We start from the raw sequence: 26,540 nt of genomic DNA on the forward strand, positions 1-26,540 counted from the left end.
AATCCTTGGAATATGGATACTGTATCCTGAGCATTGTCTTTCAATAAACCTTTTGGAATCAAGAAACGTTGTGCTTCTTGCAGAAGTGGGGAGATGAACTCTAGATAACTGGGATTCCATAGTCTGACAGAACATCAGTCTTTCCAAAAGCCAAGTAGCACCAAAGGGCAAAATCATTAACTTCCAAAGTACAAAGTAATACAAGCCTGATTAAACAATGACACAAAAGCAAACTACAGGCTGAGAACCAAGTGAATGACCAAGTTTTCAATCCTAAATGACAAGTTTATGAAACAAATGACATTTACTCTAAAGAAGGGAGGGATTGATTTCTGATAAAACAGAGATGACTAGCTGATGATATACATTTAACACAGGGGTTATGGGAGGGGTGAGAAGAATGAAAGTTAGGGGTTTTTTTCAGGATATAACCAATTACTTTATGGCCTAAATCCCAATATCAATCAGCCTGATGTCACCTAACAGCATACATGAACCACTGAAGATGTGACTTTCATGACTCTTATCTTCTACAAGATTCTGCTGCTAGAAATGAATGTTTCCAGGAAGACATGAAGTAAGACAGGTGCAAGTGAATGTGGTACAGCACCAAGCAGGGCTTTTTTTCCTGGGAAAACAAGTGGTGGAACTCAGTGGGTTGCCCTCAGAGAAAATGGTCACATGGCTGGTGGCCCCGCCCCCTGATCTCCAGACAGAGGGGAGTCAACTCCCCTCTGTCTGGAGATCAGGGGGCGGGGCCACCAGCCATGTGACCATTTTCAAGAGGTTCCGGAACTCCGTTCCCCTGTGTTCCCCCTGAAAAAAAGCCCTGGCACCAAGTGAAGCATGTGTGACAAGCTTCTGGGTGGGTGAGAAATAGCCCCTAGAACACAGAGCCTGGAGCCTTCTATAATTTGGAGAACCAAACACTGGTATGTATTTTAGGGTTCTGCTCATGAATGTGACTATCCCTAGGTGCAGAGTTAGTTTTAAAATTCAAGCTTTTGGAACTTTTGAGGTAAAAGCACAAAATTAAAGACCAGAAAGACCAAACCTTACAATTAAAATATATTCATGAGGTAAATTAATTAAACCACTGTCTCTCATGATGGAGGTGATGATATGAATCCACTTCACAGAATTTTGTTTGTTCTGTTTTTTCTCCAAAGAGCTCAGGTTGGCAAATGCATGCACACATGTGCACACACATTTTATCATCACAACAGTCCTGTGAGGTAGGCTGAAAGATAGTGATTTGGTGACCTAGGATCATTGAATTAATCTCGTGACAAAGCGAGAATTTGATCTCATGTCTCCCCAGTTCTGGTCCAGTACTACTACATCATATGAACACATCATTTCTAACCACTACATCACATGATGCTGCCTTATAATGAGTCATACCATTAGTCTTTCAAAATTACTCTTGTCTACTGAGACTGGCAGTGACTCTCCAGGGTCTCAGGTAAAAGTCTTTCATCTCACCTACTACCTGATTTTAATGGAAGATGCTGGGGACTGAACCTAATAGCTATTTTATGAACAGTTCAGATACTGTGGATCCTATTGGAATACTGTCAGTGTTTATATTCTCCATGGGATACATCAAGTTTCTCAGCATGAGAGCTAGCAACATGTCCTTACACAGCTGAGGTGGATACTCAATTAGTTCTAGAGCCCAGCCAGCTGTGAAGAAAAATCACATTGGGAAATACATGACACTTTGAAATAAAACATATTAACATTGCTATAGAACTGAAGGACACAGAGGACTGGTTTTTATCCTCAGCATCCAGGTACCTGAAATGATCAAGAGGTAAAGCAAGAGACAGCATGCCTTAAGAGCAATGCTGAGCGGCCATTTTGTAGCCGGCTGCTAACCCAGTTCATTTTTTGTGTGTCAAATTATAATCCTGAGGCATTTCTTTGTATACCTTTGCTAAGGACATGGAATAATCTACAACATATTCTTTAAATGATAGCACTTTCTCATCCTGTCTCCTGAAGCACCAAAAATGATGCAGCTTTCTTTATCTTTTATCTGCTTTTTAAAAGGCCTCTGTGTGAATTAATCACACTGATTAAATATTGGAGTTGTAATGAACCTCTCTTGCTCTGATGACTCTACTGCTATATTACTGGCAATAACTGCAATCAGAGTGCTTATGTAAACATCACCAGTGATGTGCAGCAGAACTCACATTCTGAATTCAACCTGCTGAATTCCCATTCAGAGACATTTATTCCTGTGCCCCACCTAAGCATCTTGCATCCTGAAAGTTTTGCATTCAAGATGCATGTAGCCTGTTTAACTGCAGAAACAGAATGATGTTAAGCACCTTGGTATTGCTCCCTGCAATGCCAAGAAAAGTCTCTGACAGGATCCCTCAGTTTCCATTTAAGATACACGGGGTTAAGAGTCTGGACTAGTGGCTTTGAAAGATGCCTTCTTTGGGCTAGTCAGAAATGGCCTTCAAGGCTATTCTCGTCAACATTTCCTTAAAAACTCTGCAGATCTGTTATCTTAAAATGTAATTTTTTTTCAGCCATGCAAAACATCTTTCTGTCATGGAAATAAGGATTAGAGCACATTATACTTAGTGATACACAAGTATTCTAGTGAACTCTGTATGAACTTTACTGTAGTTTTTTTCTAGCATATTGTATAACTACGTAAGTGCTTCTTCATCTTTGACAGCCAATTAAAAATGGTGGACAGTATCAGATAAATGTTCTCTAATTGTTAGAATGGACCAATGATGATCTGCTCACATAACTTTTCCTGTAATCTTGACTGATTTCTCTCTCTCTTATCTTGCAGCAGGACATAGTGTCACTTTTTTGACTAGGTAGAATGCCACACAATTGAAAATATGAATAATTAATTAAATCTCAGACCAAATGTAGTTTATCTATGCTATCACATGAAAAAGATCTTAGATTTCTGCATAACATATAAAGTGTTAACCCAGATAGCAAATTGGGGTTTTGGCTGAAAGATACCTTATGAAGATCTAGGTAAGAAATGTACTTCTGTTTTTAAACCATCCCTCCCCTTTCCTACGATAACTTCATTGTGAGAGAGAGAAAAGGAAAGGGTATAAAGAGAACCCTTTATTTTCTCTTCCTCCTTCTTGTAACACTAAAATGGGGCTTCTCTGGCCTAAAGGGAAACTGAATTATCCCTCTCCCTCCCCCAGTTTTTTTTTTACGAGTGGCCACTGCTTATGAACAGGTCTGATGAGATAGCAGGGGAACATTTTCAGAGCCTTGTCAAGTGCATTATATTCTGGTTATCAGCACTACAGAGAACTATTACAGGCACATATCAAAATAGTTACCTTGCAAATAATGGTTGACAGCTGTTTACAGAATCTCTCTCGGGAAGACTCCCAAGAAAAACAGGAAAGGGACTATATCAAACCCGGCTCTCCAGATTAGAGTCCCACTACACCAAACTGGCTCTCAGTAGTAGTCTTGTGGGATGCAGGATTTTCATAATAATTACTAAGAATTCACACTCCCTCAATCCACATTCCCGCCTGCCAAAACTACTTGCAAAGAATTATCCATCTGTGACTTTTTGGCACACTAACTGTAACCTTGGGTACTTGGTATATCTCCTAATCCCCCATTCCCCTTACCTACCGGCAAGTATATTTGATGTGCCACTTCCTGCCCACCCTACCTGCCAGGGATTATCTGTTGTGCTTCTTCAATTACTCATGTCCTTAAAATGGCACTGTAAATGATAAACAGATTACTTGTAAACATATAGATGTGCTTCTTAGGAAAAAGTGGGTTTTTTATTTCTATCAAGGTGGGAGTAATTGGTGGGACATAAGATGAAAAAAAGTTGAGAACCCTGGTATAAAGCATATTCAATAACCCAGCATAAATACCTTTACATAGAGAATATGAGAAAAGCTGCAAGAGTAGATACTAGCATTAGTTCCAGGTTCGGTTTTTATATCATGTAGTTAATTAACTGATATCCTGATTTTGTAATCCAAAGAGCTCACAAAATCATGCATCTCATGCAGCTGTGGTAAAGTGGTTAGGCACTAGGAAGAGGAAAATCCAGGCTCAAACTCACTTTTGCCTTAAAACTCAATGAAACCTTTGACTAGTCATTCTTCCTCAGGCTAAACCTACCTCACAGGGTAGCTGTGAGGATAAAATTATAATTATTACATACAACATTTGTATCTCAGCTTTCTGCCCAGTCAGGGCCTGGAAAGGAATGGAGAACCTTAAATGTCTTTCTGAGCTCTTCAGAGGAAGGGCTATATAAAAATGTAACAAATAATATCATTGAAATTCTATACTTTCAAAAGCTGGATTCTGTTGTGTGTATGAATTTGCATATATCTATTTGCATAATTTGTTCTTCTCACCTCTAATGAGGTCTAATTTGTTTCCTTGGTAAAGCCCTTGCGGTATTACCAGATGTTTAAGAGGCAGAAATAAGCATGTAAAGCTTTTCCTACAGTGGACTCTTCATATCAAAAAAAGGGTTGTCGTGTCTACTATATAGCTGATAAAAGGCATAGCTGATAAAAATCTAGAAATATATACTTGGATGTCAACTGATTGCAATCCCATACAGAAAACCCATTATATGGCTGTTTGGCTTAGAGTTCATGAAGGTCAGAGGGAGAGAAAAGTGTGGAGAAAGTGACTCAGAAGATATGTAATTGATAGGGACATTTACCAATCTGGCCACTTTAGAGAATTCTGCTGATACACAAAATATTTACCTCCATCACATTGCTGGCTCATTGGCTTAAGGAAAGCACCTTAAAGACCAGAAGCACCTTAAAGACCTTAACGCATCTTAAAGACCAATAAGATTTATAGGGTATAAGCTTTTGAGAGTCAATGGTCCCTTTGTCAGATGCCAGGGAGCTTAAACTCTGGAAATCTTGTTGGTTTTTAAGATGCTACTCAACTCAAATCTTAATCTTTTACTGCAGACCAACATGGCTATCCACCAGTAACTGGTTTAAAGGAAGATTTTGAATGTATATAGGGATGGCTCATACTTGTCTGTTCTATAATGCCAGCCACTGGGCACCCTAGCATATAGGCAGTAATGCGGGGCAGGGGGCGAGAGGAACAGGGAAATATGTTTTGTCTGTTGGGCTGGCAGGCACAAGACAGATGAGGAGGACCAAATTCTAGAGGGCTGAGGAGCCCTAAGTTTCCTGAAGGAATGGTGGGATGTAAATAGGCAGATGGAATGAGAGGAAAAAGAATCTCATGCATATAGAAAAAATTCTAATAAGTAGCCTCAGTCATGCTAACAGCAAGTAATGCGGCTCAGAGCTAGTGGAACAAAAGGGTTCTCAGTAGCACTTTCACTGACAATGGGGTTGGGCAGACACATTTTGCTTCTACTTTTATCAGAATGGAAGATAGTAGCAAACATTTGCCCCCTCCTCAAATATCAGGAAGCAGGACTCATTTTCTCTCAACAATATATGTTGACAACGCCTTGAGGGTGTACGACTACCCCATCAGGCATGGTGCAATTCAGAGAAGGGAAACAACCACTGTTAGTTAAGATCATGTGGGAGCATGTAATTCCATTGAAAGGAAACTCTAACAATAGCAGCAAGAAAAGGCAAAACAACTACCAATGTCTGACTAGGATTTCGGAGACCCCGGACTGAATCCCCACTCTGCCATGGAAACATGCTGGGTGACCTTTGTTTCAGTCTCTCAGCCTAAACTACCTCACAGAGTTGTGGAGATAAAATGGAGGAGGGAAGAATGTTCTAATCCACGTTGGGTGCCCATTGGAGAGGAAAGTGGAATATGAAATGAGTCAATAAATAGATGCTGCTCCCACACTGTACCATTTAGGCTTGGGGCCAAATGAACAGATTCTTGTTTACCCAACTCCAACCTTGCACAGGGCAATTATACTGTGCTATTAGATTGCTAGATGAAGCCACTGTGGCCTTGGATTTCAGTCATGTGGCATGGTAGGGCAATGAGTGTGGAGTTTCCTAATAATTTATTCCCCAACTATGATTCTTCACAGGGCTGCATTGCAAAGGGAGCCCCTGGTCTAGCCACAGGGTCATGAAGCTCCATCCCACACAAATCAACTTCACATCTTCACTACTTATTTCAAAAAGAGTCCAGTAGCACCTTTAAGACTAACCAATTTTATTTTAGCATAAGCTTTCGAGAATCAAGTTCTCTTCTTCAGATGCCTGATACAGAGACTGGTCAAACACAGAAGAGCAGAGGGAACAGGCAATTAGGAGGGGAGGGGGAGGGAGCAATCAAAACATTCCTTTGCTAGTATATGTAAACATCTCCTTTTGGTGTGTGTATCAGTTGGCTTCAAAGGAGTTTGCCCTGTTAGTTTGTAGAAGCCAAACAGCTAGACCATCCAATTCCAATGCAGTATGGGCCTTCGATAACCACAGCTCTCCCTGCCAGATGCATCTGACAAAGAGATCTGTGGATCCCGAAAGCCCACGCCAGGTACCACTGAGCTCCCCCAGACCCCACCTCTGTAAAGGAAATCTGTTACCTGTGGTAATGTGATAACCATTCATAGTCCCTATTCAGTCCCAGCTTGACAGAGTCAAATTTGCATATGAATTCCAGTTCAGCAGCCTCCCGTTGGATTTTGTTTTTGAAAGGTTTCTGTTGAACTACAGCGACCTTTAAGTCTTTGATGGAATGTCCTGGTAGGTTGAAGTGTTCTCCCACTGGTTTCTGGACGTTTCCATTTCTAATGTCAGATTTGTGTCCATTTATTCTTTTGCGTAGAGGTTGGCTGGTTTGTCCAATGTACAGAGCAGAAGGACATTGTTGGCACATGAGGGCATATATCAGATTGGAGGATGAGCAGCTGTAAGAGCCAGAGACAGTGTAGTTGATGCCATTGGGTCCTGTAATTGTATTCCCTGGGTAGATATAGGGGCAGCTCTGCCCCTATATCTACCCAGGGAATACAATTACAGGACCCAATGGCATCAACTACACTGTCTCTGGCTCTTACAGCTGCTCATCCTCCAATCTGATATATGCCCTCATGTGCCAACAATGTCCTTCTGCTCTGTACATTGGACAAACCAGCCAACCTCTACGCAAAAGAATAAATGGACACAAATCTGACATTAGAAATGGAAACGTCCAGAAACCAGTGGGAGAACACTTCAACCTACCAGGACATTCCATCAAAGACTTAAAGGTCGCTGTAGTTCAACAGAAACCTTTCAAAAACAAAATCCAACGGGAGGCTGCTGAACTGGAATTCATATGCAAATTTGACTCTGTCAAGCTGGGACTGAATAGGGACTATGAATGGTTATCACATTACCACAGGTAACAGATTTCCTTTACAGAGGTGGGGTCTGGGGGAGCTCAGTGGTACCTGGCGTGGGCTTTCGGGATCCACAGATCTCTTTGTCAGATGCATCTGGCAGGGAGAGCTGTGGTTATCGAAGGCCCATACTGCATTGGAATTGGATGGTCTAGCTGTTTGGCTTCTACAAACTAACAGGGCAAACTCCTTTGAAGCCAACTGATACACACACCAAAAGGAGATGTTTACATATACTAGCAAAGGAATGTTTTGATTGCTCCCTCCCCCTCCCCTCCTAATTGCCTGTTCCCTCTGCTCTTCTGTGTTTGACCAGTCTCTGTATCAGGCATCTGAAGAAGAGAACTTGATTCTCGAAAGCTTATGCTAAAATAAAATTGGTTAGTCTTAAAGGTGCTACTGGACTCTTTTTGATTTTGCTACCACAGACTAACACGGCTAACTTCTCTGCATCACTACTTATTTGCCTCACAGCTGAGGTCTGAGGCCTTTATGTAGCAGGGTGCAGGGACAGCACTTACAGAACTGTTAGTGGATACATACAGCACCTCATTGTGCAGATACTGTTACTACTTACTAGAGGATGGGGAAGGTGCTGATTTTTTGCAATCCAGCATCGAAGCTCATAGAGTTTTCAATAGAAATTTTAGTCAGAAGGAGGTGGGATCAGATGCTTGGCTTAGCCACCGCCTTTTGACTTCGTTCTGAGCATATTGTTGATTCATGAACTGTGTGTCGTTTTGACTCTCTTACATGTGTAACCACAGGTGGTGTTGTTTGCCGCCCCTGAAGAGGTGTTGCACACGAAACTGGCAACAGCCGGCCCAAGTTGTTGGGCGCGGAGCTTATATGTCCATACTACATCTGGGACAACATACCTGTTGAAGGAAGAAATTAGAACATTACCCACTGTGGAACTTTACTCATTTGGACTTACTTGTTCCTTTCCACTTATCACATCCCTTTGTACAAGTGGAGGACTACACCTGTTGGACTTCTAAGAGTATAAGGAGCGGCTTGCCTGCTATTGATTCATATGTAATTTGTTTTTGACCTATGGTCTATACATTTTTGTGATATGGTTGCAATATTTATTGATTATACATCAGAGTATTGATTTTTGTACTTTTGGATGTACTGACTATTTTCTACCATCCACTTGCGGTCTTTCCACCTCTGGATTTCTATTCCCATTCCTAGCATTGTGTTTTACTGAAGTTTGATTAACATTGTGTTTTACTGACGTTGCTAGGCAAAGATATGTAACCGTATCTTCTTTGGAAAATTGCAAGCTTCCATCCTTGTTTGAGTCATTGCCAGAAATACAAATTCAGACAGTAAAGAAGAGAGGGATTTTGAACAAGCCATCAAATCTGGGAGGTAACGTAAGTCTTGTGTTTGGGTCTGTGCCTCCATCCTGATAAAAAGAACTTTCTGTCATTTGAAAGCATGCTAGCCATTTTTTAGCCATTAGAGCTGACCCAAGAAAAGGCACTATCTTTAGCAAAATTGTGTTCTCCAAGAATGCCATCTTTTTAAGAGGGAAGCATGTTTACCATCTTAATTCAACAAAAATTAAAATAACTACAAGTTAAAATTTAATTCATATGGTCGGAGAACAAAATCACATTTAATGGAAGATTTAGTAAGAAAGAAAAACCAAGTTGGTATCATCTCAGATTACTGTCCTTAAGTTTACTAAATGTATTAAACACCAAAGCCACAGACCACAGCCTAACTCAACCTGCATGCCTAGTAAGACTTTTGACACCTCTCCCCAACTAGAGTTATAATTACTTAGCATTTATAATTTATAATAATTACTTAGTATTTATTTATTGTGTTCAGGCAGCTTCCTATCCATTATCAACTATTACACCTGCAGGAGGTAATTTGTGATACTATGGGGCAAAACTTATGCTGAAAGAACAAGCAACAGAGAAGTCCTAATAAAGGAATACAATCATTGGCTGAGCTTCAAATAGCTCTCTGGATTGTGGCTGAAGACTCCTACTGTTGAGTTTTACATGCCCACGCATCTTAACAAGATCATAATGGGTGCAGACCAATTGTTTGCAGAGGTTGTTGGTAGGAATTCCAATTATCCAGTTTGCAGCTCATAAATGTTCCTTTGTGAGTTACTAAACCCCTCATGAAGATGGGAGAGTGCCCCATCTCAGCGCATGCATATTGCTGTTCCTGTTCTCTGCATGCTTGTAGAATGAGTACGGTTTTTTCCTGCCTGTTGTAGCCAGCCATATCGCATGGCACACCTGCATGCTTTGCTTGTCTGGATAGCTCGGAGAATTTTTAAAAATCTAGTGTTCTGTTGTGATGAATACTGTGAGAAAAAAAATATAGGCATAAGGAGAGCAAGGAGAGACAGACAGGACTGAAGCATAGAACTTAGACGTGGAATGCAAAGGAGCCTATGGGCAGGACAGAAAAATTGGTGCGGCTGAAAGAACTGTGGCAGTAAAGTACCTGGGAAGGGTAGCATTAAAAAATTTTGCTAAAGCATGTATTGAAAGGATGCAGAGGTACGAAGAGAAATCACTACAGGATTAAGAAAAATTAGGATAAGTAGATGGAAGGGGAGTAAAGAATCCTGTGGTAGTAGAGAGAAAAATTGCTTTTGAAGGAAAATGGAAATAATAGAATGTGTTGAAAAAAAACCCTGCTGTGTAAAGAGTGTAACAAAAATAAAAGCTCTTGCCGCTAACATGGCAGCACTACCTTCTTGAATTCACAACAAATGGTCCACAGAGTGATTTGAACTGTGCGTGCCCTTGAATATAATTCCCATCAGTTGTCTGTGTGAACGTGGTACAGCCCTAAATGTCTCAATAACCTAATATAGGGATAGAGCTACTACTGGTTTCATGCCAGTCTGTCATGAATATTTCCACAAAAGGGAATTCTGGGAATTATAGTTTGAGGGTACTGAAAATTATTGGGGGGGGGGTCACTTCCACCTTCAGCCAAACTGTAACTCCCAATATTTCTAGGAAGCAGCTAATTATTTATCAGCTATTGTCAGGCTAATTATTTACTAGCTATTGTCTATCACAGCATGTCATCATGAAACCAAAACCACCACCACCAAAAAATGAGAAACCAATTGGAGGAGGGGGGGAGGTTGTGGGGAAGTCTGGAGCAGTGAACTGGTGGGAGAGGGAAACAATACTTAACCCCTTCCCTAGCCATTTCACTCAAAATCCCTTTCAAGCAGTTTTCTTTGCTCATTAGCCACTGAAAACATCCTCTGAGACCCTGCAGGGAGAAAAACCACCAGGGACAATCTGAAGCCAAAACCAGTAAGAAGGAAAGAGGTTGGCTACTCCTTCTCCCTCTCTCACTACTCCCATTTTTTAGAAGTGACATTTTCTCCAACTGCTCTTCAATTTTTTTTTAAAAAGGCTGTTTTGAAATTCCTTTCATGAGTTTGCAAAATGTGTGTATTTTTTCCTGAACAAGGTTGTGTCAGTGGTCTAACAGGATGTAATACAGAAATGTTGATCCATATAGAAAACCAAGGCATCCTATCAAACTTGCAAAATGGAAGCAATTTTAAAAAATAAAAAATAAAAATCACCCCTTAATTATTCGTGGAATGGCAACATCATTTCCTGTATACCTCATACGAAAATATAGGCATTGTGTTAAAAGTCTGTCCAAATAAATAATTAAATAAATAATTTTAGTATTATATGCCAAACTAGAAAATCTACCAGAATGTCACAGTATGAAAATGCAGGCACAGGTAATCAAGAACAATTTAATGATTAAAAACAAAAACATTAACAATGCTGATATTTCAGACAAACTAGGTTTTTTTTTTATTTTTAGCACACTCAGACAGCATATTTTGAACAGTGAAGCTGCTGTATGAAATATGTAAAGACTTTGCAAATCAGTACCTAGAAACCAAGACATGTACACACAAACTTTGAAAGCTTTAAAAAAATGTAAACTGGTGCTGTCTCACTTTTCAAAAACAAGCAAAAGAAAATCCACATGGCTAACAGGGAGAACTCATTAGTTCCCTAACATTAGCTGTGCAAAAAATATGGTAAAACTGGTATTATATAAATATCAAATTATAATATATAAAGTTGGGAATATGAGCAATAGGATAGCTTGAAACAGTGTTTGATGAACATGTTAACAGGCTAAACTCCACCATCTTACATAGCATATCCGTTACAGATGTCTGCTTTTACAACTGACGCTGCAAATATGGGGTAGGGGTAGGGATTTCACAAGAAACATTAATTGCAACAAGCACTTCTAAATAAACCTTGAACAAGCCAAGAAAGTACAGGTGAGATATACACAACATACAATTAAGAAAACAGACACTCATCATCACCAACACGTTTTTAGGGGTTTTTTTTCCTTTTCTCAACAACAACAAACAAAACCCTTTGCTGTTAGGCACATTTTCAAAGTCAATGTTTGCTACACAAACAGCAACAGGGATGCCAAGAAGGCATGCAAAGTCAAATCCCTGTATTGCCTTGAAGTCACTTTTTAGTTGGAGTTAAACAAGTTAGTCCTTTTCAGAAATGCAACTCCATCAGTTTAATTCCAAGATTGAAAACTGTTCTGCAGTTAAAGAAGTCATGCCCAGTGGAAGTCAGGGTGCTCTGCTGCAGCCCGGATACTCACTCTTGTTCCACAAAGCGACCAGTAAAGTCGCCGATGAACCAACTGGGGGGCTTCACTCAACCAGCTCCCTCCTTTAAAGGACCCAAGGAGGAAAAGTGGGAGGGGCCAGGCCACAGCTCTCCCCGCCCACCCACTCAAGCCCACCTACCTCCATGACAGTCTTCAATGAGCACAAGATCTTCAAGTTTGCAGAGTACGATCTCTAAAACCAACCCCAATTTTAAAGGGATAGGAATTGTAAGATGTTTTGCGCACTCCGTATATTTTTAATACTAAGCAAGTCAGAATTATGTTTTAGATACTGCTTAAGTGCTAATTAATTTCCCAATATTTGTGCATTAGTAAAAATAAAAATAAAACTGCTGTAGGCTTGGGAGAACTGTGAGTGACCCGAGCTAAAGACAAATGTGGCCCAACAAGAACTTCTCCTCTTCAAGCCTTTGAGAGAAATAAATGGCCGTGCTCTGGATGTGTCCCTTTCATTTTGTACAGGACACATGGAGAAGAGTTTTTCCTTGACTGTACCTGCCGTTTCCAATTTCACCAATAACATGTAGCAAACAATGTGTAGTACGCAGTAAGGTAAATCGAACAATGGCTTTTTGGACAGACTCTAGAAGGGAGTCACACAACCTGGGGTGGCTTCTTATGATTCATTTTGGACTAGTGATCTCCATGTACAGCGTAAATGTATACCATGGCACCTGACAAAGAACATGTGCAAACATGTTTGCAAGCTCGTAACCAGTCTTTTGGGGTTGCTGCTTACAAGCATTTTAAGCAGAAAAGCCACTACTTTTTCCACACATGCACCTTTCAAACCGACACGATACATATCTATTTTGTACTTGGGTATCTGCATCCGAGTATAAACTGTCATGTGAGAAGTCACTCCCAGAGTGAAACATCTCCATGATTTTCAAACCTGTATTAAGTTTTGGGCTCTGCTTTTATTTCATTTAAGGCATGTGTGCTTTAAACTACAGAAAATAAAAAAACAAACAACCGCCAAACAACTTCATTGTACAAATTACAATCACATGCATATCTACAGTTAAAAAATATGAGTTTGGATTACAGTGTTCTGAAATTGTGAATGATAATTCAGCACCTATCATTGACTAGTAAGGCAACAGCAGTGTCATTATATATATGTATATTATATATACACACATATATATATACATATATATATATTCTCTCACACACACATACAGACACTCACACTACAATAATACTCCCTTCCACAGTTTATACTCGGGTCTGTGACCACCCAAAATTTATCATCGTCGTCCACAACTTTAACCCTACTCAATCGTTTCTAGGATGTTTTGCACTAGTTAAGTCCTACATAAATTGCCACTATTCTAGGCAGGAATAGTTACAGTAGCTGTCAAGAGTTATCAGTGCACAACTTGTATTGTGCTTACAATCAGATGATTTTTTTGTGGTGTTGTTGCTTGGAATATCAAAATGGCTTCTCAGTTTGGTCTTCAATCCTTCCTTTGTTTTCTTTGCTTCACATTGTTCTCGAGGGAAGAAAAGCTATTTGTGTACCCGTTCACAGCAGCTGTAGAACCATTCTGATACTCTTTCCTTCTGGAGGCAGCCTTTTTATTGTAAGTCTAAAAAAAATCACACACATACAACTCAGCAATTAATTTTTGCCACAGCAACAGAAGAGACAAAATTACTTGATGTGTTTCATTACTAAAAAGGCATACAATTTTGTTTTAAGGGTAGAGATAGACCATGTTCAAGACCAGCTGATGCTTTTATTTATTTACTTCATTCAGATCCCACTTTTCTCCTCAGCAGTGACTCGGATTGCCTTACAAAACTCCCTTCTCCTCCATTTTATCCTCACAAAAACCCTGTAACATAGTTCAGGCTGACTGTAACTATCCTGAGATCACCCAATGAGTTTAATGATTTTTATCCAGCATTCTAACCACTATACCGTACTGACTGTTCCATGGACTCTGGACAAATTAACCATACTTCAAATAATATAATGAGAGGAGGAAACCAAAACTGGCTCCCAGCTGCACTATTAATACTGCTACAGTTAGGTACATAGGCATATATTTAGTAATATAAGGGACAGCATTCTTGACCCATCACATACACACAGAGGCTAGGAGAATTTTGGAACACTTTAAATACAGGCATTTCTGCTCACGTAGAGCTTGAAAAAGGCAGGGAACCACATGATGGTTCAAAGCTACTTTGAATAATGCACTTCCCATTCAAGAACAGTTTTTTAAAATAATGAAATGTTTTAAATAGGAAGATCCTGTTTAAGATTCTGCTCAGATTCTGCTCCAGGGAAAGGGGCTGCAACTGGGAATACAGGAAGAAAGAGGCCTTTTCCTCACTGGAGGGCAACACCCCACCCTCGCTCTTGGCGTACAACGATCAAGCTGGCTTGGGCTGCAAACTGCACTGCCAAGGTCATGACTTAATACTGTAGCAGGATGGAAAGATGATCAATAATTAAAAAACAAGCCACTAAAAACAAGCCACAGCCTTACAAACAGCATAAAACAACACCCAGCAGCTTAAAACTGTATTCCTAGAACTGTCGTCAGAGCAGAAGCAGATCACAAAACAGTTTTTTAAAAAATGGAAGCTTCTCTGTTAAAAGCCTGGGTTGACAGAAATGTTGCAACTTGTTATTGAGAGAAGTTATCTCTCTTAATTACATAAAACACAGTGAAAAGCTTCCAAGGAACACCCTGTACTAGGATCCAACTATCGGCAAGCGTTAAAGCTTAAAAATGGATTCTTCTGAGTTTTCTAAATCTCACGAAGGCACGAGTGACTATGGAGGGTGAATGTCTTTAACTTTTAGCTTACCTGAATATAGAAATTTGTGAAGAGGATTATTAAGGAGATCATGTAGCATATCTGGAAGTACAGCCATCCCATAGGAAATGCACAAGGCCACACGACCCCACAGCTTGTCTGGAAGATTGTCAGGACAAACTGAGTCTGTTCAAGAAGAGAGAAAAATGATTGGTAAGCAAGAACAGGCTGCTGCTAAGGATTACAACAAAAGCAAGGCATATTCAAATCTTTTCCTAACTGCTATCTAAATATAAACATAAATATAACAGGTCTATTTGTTCCAGCATCCTCTCACCCACCACGGCCAACCTGATGCTCCCAGGAAGTTCACAGGCAAGGGCTGAAAACCAACAGGCTCACCTCTTCTTCGACTCCCAGCAACTGATAGTCAGAAGCACACTGCCTCCAACTACTGAAGATCCATTTGGCTATCATGACTAACAGCTATCCTGATCCTGGCCATCATGATCATGTCTAATCTTGTTTAAAAGCTATGTTAACCAGTAGTCAGCACCCCATGTCATGGCAGTGACTTTCAAAAGTGCCTTGTGTGCAAAATTTTTGTTTGTCCCAAACCTTCCGTTAATCAGTTTCACTGGGTGAGACCGTGGCCTACTGCTATGAAAAAGGAATTAAAAAATTATCTATTCCTTTGCACCAAACAATTTTGAACATTTATATTAAGTCCCTGCTTTTCCCTACACAGACAACCCACCCAAAGCTTCAGCCTTTCCTTTTTGGGAAGACTACAATGAGTAGTAGTGCCTATTTAAGACCAGAATCAGGCATCCTTAAAATGGAGGCAGAGTGGTATTGGCTGCCTGTACTGAAGCTGTTCAGCCCCAGAGGAAGCAGCATCCGATTACTTTCAAATATTCACAATCAGTGAATTAGTGGCAAAAGTCTGTAGGCTTTTGCTAGACAGCAAGCTGAGCTAAGCATTACAATGTTCTCCCACAATTAAAGGTGCTCAACTCTGCCATGGGAGATGCACATAAGCTGCAATCCTGCAGCCAGTTGTCCTCTGAGTTTGCTACATGTAGCCTCCTACATGTCACATATCACATAGGTTCTGATCTCTAATTTGCAGCATCTCATCATGTATAATGGGTGAGGAAAACATGCTTGTGCGATCACCTTTTTTTTTTTACTGTAATCTCCATGATCCATCAATACATGTTGTAAATTTAATAGCAAGTGTGTACTGGTGATGAAGGTGCAGTGAATAGATGTGTTGAAAAGGAAGAGTACTTAAGACAGCATTAAGATATATGTATATGTTTATATTTTACTTTGTAAACAGACTTGAGCATCTTTGGAGGACAGGTGGCTAATAAACACTTTAAGCAAACAAGCAAATAAGTAACATATGCTTTGTGAACAAGACCAAGGCTACCTAGATTGTGAGAATCGCAGCAACCAACAAGCACAAAGTGGTCTACAATCTACTTCTGACCATCTCTCACTTATAGCACATAACACTATATCTTATTTCCTCCCAAACCAGCTTACAACATTCTCCAGTCTTCCATTTTATTCTCAGAACAGCTCTGTGAAGTTAGACAAAGGCCATTTCCACACGGCTTACCTTATTCTGCAAAATAGTAAAATCTTGCGTGAAATCTCGCGAGAAGACGCTGTTATTGCGTTTTCTTGTGAGATTTCGCTATTTTGCAGGATCAGGTAAGCTGTGTGGAAACGGCCAAAGACTGACTGGCCTAAGGTCATCCAGGAAGCTTCCATGGCAGAGTGGGGATTTGAACCTGGGTCTCCTAGACTGCACCATGCTGGATCTGTCCATCTTTCCTGTACAGCAGGGACATAGTTATTAAAATCTCCATCACTGCAACACTAATGAGCGAAGCAGTATTTTGGCATCAATCCAGTCCGTGGACTGGTCAGTCTATTCTAAAACGGTAGAACTTGAAAGAAGGAAAAATCCACCAATATCTGTGAAGTCTTTCCCAGTGTGGAACAGGGTCACCCTACATGACTATGACCAAATGTGATGCTTGTTTACGTAGCAAGTGTTAAGAACCTAGTGAGTCTGCATCAACAAACCAACCCTCTGAGAAATGCATCAATTCCCACTTCACTGAGTAGGAAGGAAGGCTAAGAAATAATTCAGGGGGGCAAAGAAGACATGCCACAGCTGGTCTCATTTTTACACATTAGGGAACAGGTCCTTCAGAGCCTTGCGGGTACTGCAATGTGCAACTGAGACCCTTCAATCACTTTACAGGTTTGCCCATTTGTTTCAGTGGGCAGGATGTCAGATGAACAAAAAAAAAAGATGAACAAAGTGGACCCTGCAGGCTGCACAACTAAGGAGGCCAATGCACAGCTAGGGAGTGTAGGCACCGCAGAGAATTTTCGCAGTTAGTGTAAGGCTTCTAGTTACCCCTGCAGACTAAAAAGTAGATCACGCATTAGTCAGCACGCTCAGAAGAGCATCTGCTGTTTGCCCAGATGCCCCTTACAAGCTGCAGTTCATAAAGTTATTACAAGTGCCTGGAGAAAGACTCACCAGCTGTCCCTGAGTAATATACTTCTTCCACCAGAGATATGGACGCATGGATGGAACAGCAGATAATCCATAGTAGGAATACATGAGGACATGAATGAAGCTGTTAAGAGTGGCACCGAAATAGGCTATAAGTGATAAGAAGAAAGGCTGTTTTAATGTCCGATGAAGCAATATACAAAAAAGTCTTAATTGAAAAAAATGATCCTGTTTACCTTTTGGAACCAAAATGAACACAACGCAGAAACAGCTTTTTGGAAGCCAGAAGCAGCTGTCTGAGATCACATCTGCCACATAAATTGAGCTTGTTTATAACTGCAGAGTGTTCCCACACATGTTAGCCTGGATCGAGCCTTGAAAGAGGGCACTGTGGACTGGCATGGATCCCTAGCTCCTCTGCACATCCTCATTCAGATATAGGCAGATGCAGAAAACACACATTCTGCCTAAAATGAAATGTGCATGGAAGTGTGCTCTCCATCCACACTGTATAGCATGAATGGTAGTTGCTTCAGAGGTCTCACAGGTGAATGTCTCTGTTTGTATGTTGTTTGCAAACCTGGGATCCTGGTCCTGCAGAGGAATCAATGCACAGCACTTGCTTCTTCACAAACCTCTCATGCTGCACTAGTATATGAGACTACAGTTGTTTCACACTGTGGATGCACATTCCATATAGACAGATGTGGATACAGCTGCATAATAGCTCTTTATAGATGACCCATTCATGTGTGGGGAGGGACAGTGGGCACAAGCACACTGACCCCACATGCATAGCCCCTCCCCATGAACAGCAAGTCAATGCACGAACAGGTTGTTTGCACTAGACTAAAATGGCTAATCTATAGGTTGAACCATTCAAAAATGTTCTTGTGCTCACATGGAACCAATTTCACGTGGAAGAATTTTCTGACGATGTGTACTCGAAGTCCAGTATCAGGACCAGCCCACCTATTGGCCTTTTGGGAATTATGAAGCCCCAAGGTATGGTTGGAACTTGGAAGGCACATGATACAGCTAAAGCCAAGCCCATTTGAGTCTGAGGGAAACAACCTTCAGGGGACTCTATAAAAACCACCTTAAGTTTCTGATGGAAGTAAGTTGGGGCATTCATGTTGTTTTGAATTTTAAAACAAGAGGACTAAGCAAAGAGGCAAAGGCAAACCATAATGAGCAAAATTTAAAGCTAAGGTGAGAAGGCAAACAGACATCAATCAAGCTCCATGGGACAGATGATTTTAACTCAGCCATTTGTTATTGTTACCTGTAGAAGGAAGCAAATTAAAGGACTGGGCATCTTTACCAAACAGAAACTTGATGGACACACAATTATACACAAGCTCTACAAGTTTTGAGTTTTCCTTAGAAAAAAAAAAACTTCCAAGAAAGAAAGCAGAAGTGGCAAAGATTTCAGGATGGTGCTACTGTACACTATGGATGGATGAATATGACTTTAGAATTACACTAGTGGGCCAGAACTCCCGCAAGCTATATTCCAGGAAGAGAAAACAGGGTTAACATACCTGTAACTTATGTTCATCGAGTTCTTCTGTGCTGACACACATGGGGACTGCGCAGGCGCAGGCCAGCCGCCGGAGAATTTTCTAGAGCTTCCAAGGCTCCGAAGGGGCCGTTTGTCGCGCGCCTCAGCGACCGTCTTCCCGCCCAAACGGTCACGTGATCCTACAGCGACCAACGGCCCCTTCCCTCAGTTCTCCTTTGCCGCCGCTTGACCAACACACTTCAGCCATAACACCTTAAAAACACCAATATCCGTTACAGCCATCACAGTATTGTGCATTGGAGTTCACAGCGGGGTAGGAGGGAGGGTTGTGTGTCAGCACAGAAGAACTCGATGAACATAAGTTACAGGTATGTTAACCCTGTTTTCATCTTCGTTCTTCTGTGCCTCCACACATGGGAGTGTACCAAGCTTCACACAATAAGGAAGGCGGGGGTGAAGTCCAACACAATTTTATTGAACAAACAAGAACAACAATAAATAGATATGCATATATACATCTATGTAAAAAACTGTGTAAGGACACATAAATATTCAATATTTACATATATACACACCCCCAGGTACATACATACACACTTTCACTCAAGGGTACCCAGCAGGTACGCCAAGAAAGTCATACCAAAACTCCCTCAGGAAAAGAGGGAGTGTAAGACAGCCTTGGCCACAGATACATCCTGCTCCGCATTGACATCAACGGCGTAATGCCTGACAAAGGTGTCTGCAGAGGACCATGTGGCTGCTTTACAAATGTTAACCAGGGGCACCCCCCTGAGGAGTGCCGAAGAGGATGCTTGGGACCGCGTGGAGTGGGCTCTGACATGGAGCGGGCAAGCCACCCCTGCCAGGGAATAGGCCTTGCTAATGGCCGTCACAATCCACCTAGACAGGGTCTGTGAGGAAGCCCTGTTACCCTTGTCCTTGGCCCCAAAACATACAAACAGGTGAGGACAGGAGCGGAATTCCTTCGTCCTATCCAGGTAATAGGCTAGGGCCCTCTTCAAGTCTAGGGAATGAAGGGCCTTTTCCCCCTTAGAGGAAGGTTGAGGAAAAAATGCAGGCAGTGAGATATCCTGCGAGAGGTGGAAGGCGGACACCACCTTGGGCAGGAACCCGAGGCAGGGACGCAGGACCACCTTGTTGGGATGAAACACAAGAAAAGGGGGGTCAGACCGCAGTGCAGACAGCTCACTGACCCTCCTAGCCGACGTGACGGCCACCAAGAATGCTACCTTGTAGGATAGCATATCCAAGGGGCATGTAGCCATAGGTTCAAACGGAGGCAACATGAGACGTGAGAGCACCAAAGACAGTGACCACTGAGGCACTGGCGCCGACACAGGTGGGTAAAGATTGTACATGCCCTTAAGGAACTGGCGGGATTGTGGGTGAGAAAACACCGTAGCACCCTCAACTCGGGTGTGAGCAGCTGAAATCGCTGCCAGGTGGACCTTGAGGGAGGAAGCCTTCAAGCCCAGGCCACGCAAGTGGCACAAATACTCGAACACAACCCCCAAGGGACTGTTGTCAGGCACCACTCCTCTGGCAAGTGCCCAGAGCTCAAACCTGCGCCACTTGGCCGCATAAGCGCGCCTAGTGGATGGCCGACGAGCATTCAGGAGGACCCTCTGTACCTCGTCAGTAAAGCCTATCGGGGAGGAACGATCCGCCAAGCCGTTAGGTGCAGCTTCCTGGGATCGTGGTGGACCAGGCTCCCGTTCAGGAGAAGGTCTTGCCGAGGGGGCAGACTGACATATGTCCGTTGGGACATCCGCAGGAGCTTCGGGAACCAAACCTGCCGTGGCCAGAAGGGGGCCACCAGGATGCAGTCCGTCCCGTCCTCCTCTATCTTGCACAGGACCCTGGGAATCAAGGGGAATGGAGGAAACATGTAGTGCAAGCCCTGCGTCCACGTAAACTGGAAGGCATCCCCAATAGAGAGGGGGTCGCTCCCTGCCCTGGAACAGAACGTGTGGGCCTTGGTGGTCGCCGCAGTGGCGAACACGTCTATCACTGGATGACCCCACATCCGGAAGATCGGCCCAACGCACTCTACGTTCAGTTCCCACTCGTGGTCCAGTAAAGGGACCCTGCTGAGGGCATCTGCCCGGGCATTGTCTGACCCAGCCACGTGTATAGCACGGAGCGACACGCCGTTCTTGATAGCCCACTGCCAAGTGAGTGTGGCTTCCCGGCACAGGGCCATGGACACTGTGCCCCCCTGCTGATTCACGTAGTACATGGCAGTCGTGTTGTCCGTCTGCACCAAGACATGACGATTTCTCAGCAGTGCTGTAAGAGACACAAGTGCGAAACGAATGGCCCTTAGTTCAAGCACATTGATATGGAGGGTCTTTTCCCTGTCAGACCAGACATCTTGCACCGACACATCACCACAGTAAGCCCCCCATCCCAACAGAGAGGCATCAGTGGTAACCGTGATGTCATGGTGTTGATACCCGAAAGGGGTCCCTCTAAACAAGTTGTCATCAGACAGCCACCAGTCCAAGGAGGAGAGGATGACCCTCGGGATAGAGAATTTGAGGGACGGAGGGTGCAGTAGAGCATCATACCTCCGCACAAACCAGTTCTGGAGAGGGCGCATACGCAGCCTAGCGAAAGGCACCACAGAGGTGGCCGCTGCCATATGCCCTAGTAAGCACTGGATAGTGCGCACAGACTGGAACCGGTTCCTTTTAAACATGGACACTAGACCCCTTAGGGACCGAGCCCTCTCCAAGGGGAGCAGGGCCTTACCCTCCACAGAGTCTAAAAGCGCACCAATGTAGGACACCTTGCAGCTGGGCACCAGCTTGGATTTCTCCAAGTTCACCAGGAGCCCCAGGCGTTGGCAAGTGCTAAGTACCAAGCCAATGTCCTGCAACAGCCTAGACTCCGATTCAGCCACGATGAGCCAGTCATCGAGGTACGGAAAGATGGTACAGCCTTCTTCCCGTAGGAAGGAAACCACAGGGGCCACACATTTAGTGAACACTCGTGGGGCAGTGGACAGGCCAAAGGGGAGCACCTTATACCGGAAAACCCTATGCCGGTAAACAAAACTCAGGTACTTCCTGTGCTCCTTCCGTATGCCCACGTGAAAGTATGCGTCTTTTAAGTCAAGAACCGCAAACCAATCCCCTTGCTTCAGTAAGGCGATCACCGCCGCCAACGTAACCATTTTGAACTTGGTCACCTTGAGGAAGGCATTAAGGCCCCTCAGATCTAAAATGGGACGTAAACCCCCATCCTTCTTAGGGACCAGGAAGAACCTAGAGAAGAAACCCTTTACAGAGTCCTCATAGGGCAATTCTTCCACAGCACCCTTGGCCAAGAGCGACACGATCTCCGCATCCAGCTCGGCCATAGTGTTATTGACAGCTGTCAGGGGTGAACTGCATCTAGGCAGCTCAACGAACTCCAGCCCGTATCCCAGTTCAACAATAGTTAAGACCCATGAGTCAGATGTTATTGACTCCCACTCAGAGAGGAGTGGACTAAGTCTGTCCGAAAAGTTCGGGGATACGGCTGGCGCGACCCGTCAGTACTGCCTCCCGGCGCCCTGCTGGTCTTTCTGCTGGGCCGGTTGCTGTGCCTGACGAGGCTTGAAGGGCCGACGCCTCCTCTGCTGTTGTGCGGGAGGGTAAGGCCGCTGCTGGTAGGCAGGATACTGTTGGTAGCCCGGCCGCTGCTGTTGGTATCTGCCCTGGTAATGGTAAGGGCCAGACCGGGGAGCGTACCGTGACCTGGAGGAGGGCTTGTCCGCTGGAGCCAGACCCAAAGACCGCGCCGTCTGCCTGTCCTCCTTTTTCTTCTTCAGGGTCTCGTCGGTGGACTTGGAGAACAGCGAGTCCCCTTCAAATGGCATGCTCTCCACCCTGGAACGTACTTCTTGGGACAGGGCCGTAGACCGCAACCAGGAGTGGCGCCTGAGGACCACCGCCGACGCCATACCTCTAGCAGCAGTGTCAGCAGCGTGGCTCCCAGCGTTCATCTGCTGCTTAGACAGCCTCACAGCCTCTGTCTGCAGCAGGGACACCACAGCCTTCTGCTCAGGAGGGAGGTCTCGTGTATAGGATGCCAACTTCTCCCAGAGGTACAGCTGGTACCCTGCCATGATGGTCTGATAGTTGGCAATCCTCAGACCCAGGGAAGAAACAATGTACTGGCGCCTGCCCATGGCATCCAGCTTCTTGCCCTCCTTATCGGCAGGCACCGAGGAGTGACCCGATCGCCTGGGGTTGAACTCCTCTGTGACCAAGGAGGAAGGTGGAGGGTGTTTCACCAGCGCCGGCCAGGTACCCTGCTTGATCTTGTAGAGCTGCTCAATCCTCTTGGATGTTGGAGGCTGATCACAGGGCACCTGCCATACCTTCTCCACGATTTCCTCAATACCCTCGAGCATGGGGAAGCCAACGTACGCCGGGTTGTCCCCGTAAATGCGTTTGAGGAGCTTGTCCTTGGTCTGGGGAACCGCCGAGGAGATGTCCATCTCGAGAGCCTTGGCCATCCTTGCCATCTGGTCGGCGTAGATGCGGAGGTCCTCGAATGGCGAGTCCGCCGATGGCACTAGCTCCTCAGCTGGCGATGGTTCGGACCAGGACTCCGACTGGTAGCCGCCAAAGCTCTCCCCATCCTCCTCATCGGAACCGAGCTGGGATTCCGGAACCTGGAGCGGAGGGGGAGCCCACGCCGATCTCGATGTCGAAGGCCTCGGTTCCGACACGGAGAAGCCCGCAGGTGCCCCCTCCCATTGGCAACGGTATGGCGAGGGGAGGTAGGAAGCCTGCCGATGCCGGGACGCAGTGGACCGGACTGATCGGACACTGTCCCCGGAACCATGCCGCTCACGACCGACCGGAGGTGGAGACGGACGGGCAGGCGACGGACGGCTCCGACGAGGAGACGGGCTCGGTTCCAGCCTCGGCGACCGAAGGGGAAGCGATGGTCGGCTCCGACGGTGCGGGCTCGGCTCCGGACCCGACGAGAATTCCGCGGGCACCGTCTCGAAGGCCATCGGATCCGGCACAGGAACGGTGATGTCTTCTGGCTCCGGGGAGCCCAGGTGAGGGGAAGGCGTGTGAGGAAGCACGATGACCTCCTCCTGAGGAGCGGGACGCGGCGACCGATGATGCTTGGTCTTCTTCTTCTTCTTCGCTGGTTCCGAAGAAGACCTCGGAACCGACGCGCTCCTCACCTTCGAAGGGGACCTCGGCTTCGACCTCTTAGGCTTCATCGGAACCGATCCGGACGTCGGTTCCGACCGGGGACTCGGTACCAGGATCCTCGGTTCCGACGTAGGTCTCGGATCCGACCTGGTAGATGACGCGCTACGGGGCGGCCGCACCGGTCCCTGCGCTGGAGAGGCCGCTCTCGACGCCGAGGTACTCGGGGGACGCGGTTTCGACCCCGACCTCGCGGAGGCCACTGAGCCAGCTCTGGAATGCCGTTCGGCAGAGGGGCTTGGGCCGGCCTTGGAGGAGGGCAACGGAGCGCCTCCGGACATGACCTTCTGCCACAGGGAGGAATTCAGTCGGGCCTTGCGCTCCTGCCGGGCCTTGCTGGTGAAACCCTGGCAAATTTTACAGGCCGTCACATTATGGGTCTCCCCCAAACAGAACAGGCACAGTTCATGGCCATCGGTCTTGGCCATTTTCGTGTGGCATTGGAGGCAATGCTTGAAGAGAGCCTTTGAGGCCATCTTCAGGGGCACGCGAAAGGAAGGTCAAAAACAGTCCGAGTCAAATTACCGAGTCCACAACAAAGTCCAAAACGAGATCCGAAGAATAGTCGAGGTCACGAAGTCCGAAGTCAAAAGCCAGCAATCAGTCAGAATAAAGCACGAAGCACAAAAAAGCACAGAGCAACGAAGCTCACGTTCTCTCCAAGCGGCGGCAAGAAGAGAACTGAGGGAAGGGGCCGTTGGTCGCTGTAGGATCACGTGACCGTTTGGGCGGGAAGACGGTCGCTGAGGCGCGCGACAAACGGCCCCTTCGGAGCCTTGGAAGCTCTAGAAAATTCTCCGGCGGCTGGCCTGCGCCTGCGCAGTCCCCATGTGTGGAGGCACAGAAGAACGAAGATGAACTGATAGTTTTACACAGACTGATGTGAGGAGAGAACAATCAGATATTGTCATTCTTGGTCTTCACCCATCTGCATCCAGTTTGCTCATGACACTAACTGTGATGAGTGTAACAAACGTTTCAGCTACACTTGTGAACTGACTGGTCAAAAGCCTTCTTGGAGGGAATTTTAGAATCTTTACACCACATTTTGACTGGACAAGGGAAGGAACTCCCGGACTAGAACAAAAGTCTCTCTACAAATTGTGCTTGACTATTTGCACTTTTTAGAATGTATGTTTAGATGAATAAACATTTAAAAATATGAACTCTGGTTTCTTGGAAGAGAACACTTCAGGAGCCTACTCAGAAAATGATGGCTTTGTCATGGAACCTACCAAACTTTTAAAAAAGGAGTGCTGAAATAGATGGCATAGAAGAAAGGCAAAGGGGGGGGGAGTCCAGAATCTTCACTCGCACGTATACACATTCACACTACACCCACACATTTGAGTTTGCTGCAATTTAAGGAACACGGGGCTGACAAGAAGGCAGCTGGATCAATATTTGTAGTGGTCTAATATTGATCTAACCAGTAAGATCTTAATCCTAGCAGACTTAGTGGAACCCCAAAATGACAGGAAGAGGGAGCAGCTGAGGGGCTAGGAGTGATAGTCTGTGATACACTAAATATCTACAATGTTTTTTTTAAAAAGTGATACAGATACAAATGCTCAGCCATACACAAACAGCTCTCCATCTTGAGTTACAGTAATACTTACAATGGCCACAAGGCACCCAGTTCATAACAAACCACCAGATGTTCAGCATAGTTGCATGGTGGTAGACATGAAGAACAGTGATCTGGTGGTTATTTTTCCGTAAAATAAAGAAGAAGGTATCCATGAATTCAATGAGCTTTGAGAAGTAGTACCACCAGAGGACACGTATGATCTAATGAAAGACAAAAAAAAAAATCCAGATGTTCACTCCATTTCTTCTCCACATCTCATTCCAAATAAGCCTACATATTAAGCCTAAAACAAATAAGCCTACATATTACATACACTGATCAGGTAATGTAAGAATTCAAGGTAAAACTGACCAAGTCAAAGATTCTCCCTCCTCCAGATTCCAGTGATGAACTACCATTGTACCACGTCTGCCACAGTCTGATGCCCACATGCTTTTGTCAGTGGCTTTGTTCAGAGAGGTTAAAGCCTGGAAGCCTGTGATCCCAGCCAGTAGCACAACAGAAAGATTAAGCTAACTTTGTCTAGCCACACACAAAGGCTGCCAGCCAAGTGTCAAATGAAAGTGAGATTGTCAGGGTCTTGTCATTTTAAGACAAGGGCAGTGGGAAAGCTGACCGCACTGACAGCGCCTGCTCACACGGCCTCTTCATTCACTAGTCTCTCTTATCTGTCGCACTAAGAAGATTGTGTTGTTCATTAAGCAGGACAAAGGTAGGTGTGCCTTGACGTAATGGGGGGGGGGGAGAAAGAGGGAGAAAGCCCAGCAGATACGCACTTTACTGACAAGCACTGCTTTTCTCAGGGCTGT

The 26,540-nt window shown here is 44.4% G+C and overlaps 1 protein-coding gene across 3 annotated transcripts in view; it reads right to left on the reverse strand.

The window, feature by feature from the left end:
* Positions 1-11,163: 11,163 nt before the first annotated feature.
* Positions 11,164-26,540, reverse strand: part of ELOVL5 (ELOVL fatty acid elongase 5) — a 69,587-nt gene continuing 54,210 nt past the window's right edge. For all 3 annotated transcript variants that reach the window (XM_054991315.1, XM_054991307.1, XM_054991299.1), the window contains exons 5-8: positions 25,760-25,931; positions 17,397-17,521; positions 14,879-15,013; positions 11,164-13,644 (exon numbers count right to left, since the gene is read on the reverse strand). In XM_054991315.1, coding sequence (XP_054847290.1) covers positions 13,513-13,644; positions 14,879-15,013; positions 17,397-17,521; positions 25,760-25,931 — 564 coding nt within the window. In that variant the 3' untranslated portion in view covers positions 11,164-13,512. The remainder of the gene's footprint in view (positions 13,645-14,878; positions 15,014-17,396; positions 17,522-25,759; positions 25,932-26,540) is intronic.

This window comes from Eublepharis macularius, chromosome 1 (assembly GCF_028583425.1).
Source record: "Eublepharis macularius isolate TG4126 chromosome 1, MPM_Emac_v1.0, whole genome shotgun sequence".
Classification (NCBI taxonomy): Eukaryota; Metazoa; Chordata; class Lepidosauria; order Squamata; family Eublepharidae; genus Eublepharis; species Eublepharis macularius.